The 5,131-nt window shown below is 51.6% G+C and overlaps 1 protein-coding gene across 1 annotated transcript; it reads left to right on the top strand.

Annotated features, from left to right (window-relative positions):
- Window positions 1-1,715: 1,715 nt before the first annotated feature.
- Window positions 1,716-3,600, top strand: LOC120711552 (zealexin A1 synthase-like). The gene is made up of 2 exons (XM_039997109.1): window positions 1,716-2,668; window positions 2,762-3,600. The coding sequence occupies exons 1-2, from the start codon at window positions 1,766-1,768 to the stop codon at window positions 3,389-3,391; spliced, it is 1,533 nt and encodes a 510-aa protein (XP_039853043.1). The 5' UTR covers window positions 1,716-1,765; the 3' UTR covers window positions 3,392-3,600.
- The last annotated feature ends 1,531 nt before the right edge of the window (window positions 3,601-5,131 follow it).

The following is a 5,131-nucleotide window of genomic DNA, read 5'->3' as shown; positions in this document are numbered from 1 at the left end:
TCTGAATGTTGAATGCTTAATCTTCTGCCTGTAATGTTTGAGCATATCTATTAGCTGGGAATTTTTGTGTGTGAGTGCTAAAACTGAGAGATAGCCGCAGTGGGCCATAGGAGATGCAGAATGGTGACAAACTGCGTCTCCTATAACAGGCAGAAAGGAGACGCGTGACAAAATCAACGTCTCCTACAATCACACACAAAGGAGACGCGTGTCAGAAAAACGAGTCTGCCATTACGACCTATAAAGGAGACACTGCATACGAGCCGTGTTTCTTATCTCTAAAACATGAGACGGGGATTGAGAAAGTTAGGAGACGCGATATAACAGGGTCTCCTATAAGCACCCACTTAGGAGACGCGGATTCTAAGACACGTCTCCTGCTTAAACTATTATAGGAGACACAGTTTAAGACACACGTCTCCTACATTAGCAGTCATTGGAGACGCGGGTTGTTGTTCCGCGTCTGAGAAACTATTCAAGTGAGACGTTGTATGAAATATTTTGGAGACGCGGTTATACGCGACCGCTTTAATAAGTATGGGAGACACTATTTTATTCTTAAAGGAGACACGGTTCATCTGCGTCTCCTGTATGGTCCCTATAGGAGACGCGTCGAACTGCGTCTCCTATTGGTTCACATCGGAGACGCAAGTGAACCGTGTCTCCTATAGGAGTTAACACGTGTCTCCTATAAGCCTTTCTTACATAGTGAGAAGCCAGCTCAAATAATTTCCTCATTCGAACCGGGGCGTTAAGAAGCTGTCGTGTATATCAGAAGTATACGTACAGCATGATGCACAAGTCAGCGGCAAGAACATTCTCTTTATACGTGCCCGTGACTTCTAAGCCAAAATTAATATTCGGCATACGTGGTAGCAAAGATACGTACTTCCCTCATCTTCGCCGACTTCTTTATTTTTTTAGAAAGACACTAATAAGGTGTCTCATATCTGATTCATATCAAGTAAATAATTGGTGGCATAAAAGAAGGACAACGACGTAAAAAAATAAAATTATATCGAAGAGTTCTCTCTTCATCTTCTTCAATCGATTGTTTGTCGTCCACCGAAACTTGAAAAATGTAGTGAAATGACATCATGGGAAAAGGACACCTTATGTCATCGTCACACAAGGTTTTGACTGAAGGGTAGTGGAAACGGAGTCGGTGCTGGTTTGGCCGACCACTGGTTCGGCCCAACCCACATAAGCTTCGTATGTGGTTTCAATTCTGAAATTTGGCTTCAATCCTTAAACGAGTTTCTCACAAAAATCTAAAATTTGAGCACATGGCTTCCTGATGGCTTCACAAAATCATTACCTATACCGTTATTAGAGAATTTCGAGAACAATGCGAATCTAAAAATGTTGAAATTAAGGGAGGCTGCTAGGTAGTCTTTGTCTACAGTTGGTTGTAATTGGCCATATAAAATCAGGAAATATAATTTTTCTGTAGAAATATTCCCGACCACCATCTCGACGTTTGACTCGTCGGTCGTCGCATGAAGTCACATGGTGGCGATTATTCCGAGGCAATCAACATGCCGGGAGCGCACATGGTTTGACCCCAAGATAGCTGGAGTTGGGTGCTACACTGCTACTTCCACGTAAACCACCTGGCAAACAATCACCAATAAACAATTTAGCCTCAGTGCTTATTATTTTAGGTTACGGAGAACCACCACTCACTGCTCTGCTATTTAAGTTGCAGCTTACTAAGCTAGAAAGCCACACCAATCACCAGGAGCTTGCATTGGGAGCAACACCAATGGAAGACCACCAGCACTGCCTCTACCTCGTATTAGCTCTCGTCTCGCTGCTCGTCATCTTGCTCGCCAAGCGCCGGCGCTCCGCCGCGGCGCCCGAGCACGGCCTGCGGCTGCCACCGGGGCCATGGCAGCTGCCAATCATCGGCAGCCTGCACCACATGATCGGCAAGCTCCCGCACCACGCGATGCGTGACCTCGCGCGGCGCCACGGGCCGCTCATGCTGCTCCAGCTCGGCGAGGTGCCCACGCTGGTGGTGTCGTCCCGGGAGGCGGCGCGGGAGGTGATGAGAACGCACGACGCGGTGTTCGCGACGCGGCCGATGAGCCCCACCATGCGGGCGCTCACCGACGGCGGCCGGGGGATCATCATGGCGCCCTACGGGGCCCACTGGCGGCAGCTCCGCCGGATCACCATCACCAAGCTCCTCAGCGCGCGCCGCGTCAACTCCTTCCGCGCCGTCCGCGAGGAGGAGGCTGCCGTCATGCTGCGCGTGTGCGCCGCCGCGGCGGCGGAGTCTCGCGCCGTGAACATGCGCGAGCGGCTGTCCGAGCTCATCACGGACACCACGATGCGCGCTGCGATGGGCGACCGTATCAAGGACCGCGAGGTCTTGCTGCGGGCGCTCGACGAAGCCATCGTGCTCGCCGCCGGGTTCAACCCAGCCGACCTGTGGCCGTCATCCCGGATCGTCAGCTGGCTCAGCAGCGCCGTGCGCCGCAGCGAGGAGATCCGTCAAACCTCGTTCGGGATCCTCGACGAAATCATCAAGGACCACCTGGAGAGGATGGAGCGTGGCGACGGCGGCGAGGTCGAAGACCTCCTCGACGTGCTGCTCAAGGTACAGAAGGATGGTGAGCTGCCGATCCCCCTCGACACGGACGTCATCAAAGTCGCCATCACTGTAAGCAATCTTCAACTCATCAATCAATTCAATCTGATCCGTTAGTTCTGTACCGATTACTTAGAGATCGACACTCCGTATGATTGCTCGCAGGACATCTTCGCCGGCAGCGAGACGACAGCGCCGACGCTGGAGTGGGCCATGGCGGAGCTCGTCCAGAACCCCAAGGTCATGGAGCGGGCGACGGCGGAGGTGCGACGTGCCTTCGCCGCGCACGGGTCGGTGCGGGAGGAGAAGCTCGTGGAGGCGGGGCTCCAGTACCTGCCCCTCGTCATCCGCGAGACGCTCCGGCTGCACACGCCGCTGCCGTTCCTGATCCCGCAGGCGTGCCAAGAACCCTGCCGCGTGCTGGGCTACGACGTGCCGCAGGGCATCACGGTGATGGTGAACGCCTGGGCGCTGGGCCGCGACGAGCGCTACTGGCCGGGAGACCCCGACGCGTTCCGGCCGGAGCGGTTCGAGGCCGGCGGCGGAAGCGCGGCGGATTTCAAGGGCACCGACTACGAGCTCCTGCCGTTCGGGGCCGGGCGGAGGATGTGCCCTGGCCTGGGGTTCGGGCTGGCCAACATGGAGCTCGCGCTCGCCAGCCTCCTCTTCCACTTCGACTGGGAGGTGCCCGGCGGCGCCAAGCTCGACATGACCGAGGCGTTCGGCATCACCGCGCACCGGAAATCCAGGCTCCTGCTCCGCCCCATCCTTCGCGTTCCTGTGCCCGGCGTCTAGGTGGATGTGAAGTACAGGATGCTAAGTCCTGTGTGCCACGTGGATGCAAGAAGCATCGGATGCGCTGCTTGCTTGCTCGCGCAACGCTTGTGAAGTTAATTATAAAATTATTGCAATAAGGCCCCCGGCATAAATTTTAGATTTCATGTTAGCAAGAATTGAAACTATGATGATCAAGCACGAAGGCGATCTTTGGTTGACTGCTGATATGGATGTTTTGATTGAGATGCATGTGTATGGCCATGCAGTGCTCCTTTAATTTTCTGTCGGAAAATGCGTCGTGGGTGTACGCCCTTAGGGTGTATTGAGTTCATGAAAAATTTGAATTTCGATATTGTAACACATTTTATTGTTACTTGACAAATAATATCTAATTATGTATTGATTAGGTTTAAAAAACTCATCTCGTGCTGAAGCACAAACAAACATCATCGTACATGGATTCCTTATCTTTTGAGTCTTTGTAGCTTATTATCTATTTTATATGTTGCTGACGGCCCGCGGGCATACACGGGCGCACTTTCTCTCCTCCGCCCGTTTCGGCATGAGCTGTTTAATGGTGAAAGGATCGTGGCCCAAGAAGGGGGGTTGAATTGGGACTTTTTCGAATTTCTAACTAGTCCTTAACCTAGACTAGTATTGCCCAATCTATAAATTCGAAACCTAGTCACTATAGCATGCTAGCAAAGGGTCCTTAGGTAGGTAAACACACTATCATGATCATTTTGTCTAGATGGATGCACACTAGCAAGATCAAATCCTAAGTAAGAGCTCACGCTAACAAGCAAGTTGTCCTAGTCAAACTACAAGCAAGAAGAGCAACGGAAGGAATTAAATGCTTGAAGTAAAAGTAAAGGACATGAGACAACCAGATTTTTCCCGTGGTATCGAGGAGTTGACGCTCCCCCCTAATCCACGTTGGAGCACCCACACAAGGGTATAGCTCCCTTGCTCCACCAAGAAGCAAGTGATCACTAAGAATGCTCCTTCTCCATCTCCGGAACGGCGAGCTTCACACCGTGTACAAACTTCTCGTCTTGGGGCTCCCACAAACTCCAAGAGCTCACCAAGAACCTCCCGATCACCAAGACCGGCTAGGTGCCGTCAAACACCAAGAGTAACAAGTTCCTAAGCCTTCACTTGACCTACACTCAGTTGGCCCTAGCTCAAGCACACTTGCTACACTTGCAAAGGATGGATTCTTCAAGGTTGAAGCACAAACAAAATGCTAGATCTTCTCTTGTTTGCTCAAAGCACTTTCTCTTCTTCTCAAGGGTGGCCTCAAGTATTCAGGGTGTCAAAGGCAACTGAAATGAGCCATGGGGTGCCCTTATATAGAGTGGAAGGAGTTGCATAGCCGTTGGAAGTCCACTGCAGAAAAACCGTTATCACCGGAAGAACCGATAGGTGTCAGTTTTGAGGCGTCGGTTCAACCGGTTTCTCTGTGTCCCAATTGTAGCCGTTGGAGTTCTGACACAGTGTCCAGGCTTGCTTCAATGCACCGGTGCATGCTCCGTAGAGGCATCGGTTCAACCGGTGCTGAAGAGGTTTACTGATTAATTCAAACAAGCTCTCTGGAACATAGGACGCTCAATGCACCGGTGCTTTGATTCCGAAGCGTCGGTTCAACCGGTGCTGAAGAGAAGTTGAAGTCCACCAAAACATGCTCTCTGGAACAAAGAACTTTCATTGCACCGGTGCTTACTTTTCTGACCATCGGTTCAACCTGTGCTATACTTG

The sequence above is a fragment of the Panicum virgatum genome, chromosome 6K (genome assembly GCF_016808335.1).
Source record: "Panicum virgatum strain AP13 chromosome 6K, P.virgatum_v5, whole genome shotgun sequence".
NCBI classification, from domain to species: Eukaryota; Viridiplantae; Streptophyta; class Magnoliopsida; order Poales; family Poaceae; genus Panicum; species Panicum virgatum.
Note: the sequence above shows the minus strand (reverse complement) of the source record. Positions and strands in the feature narration are given on the sequence as shown.

Coding starts and splice junctions, on each gene's coding strand:
- LOC120711552 (XM_039997109.1), top strand. CDS start 1,766: ATGGAAGACCACCAGCACTGCCTCTACCTCGTATTAGCTCTCGTCTCG. Junction 2,669..2,761: donor TCATCAAAGTCGCCATCACT/GTAAGCAATCTT, acceptor GATTGCTCGCAG/GACATCTTCGCCGGCAGCGA.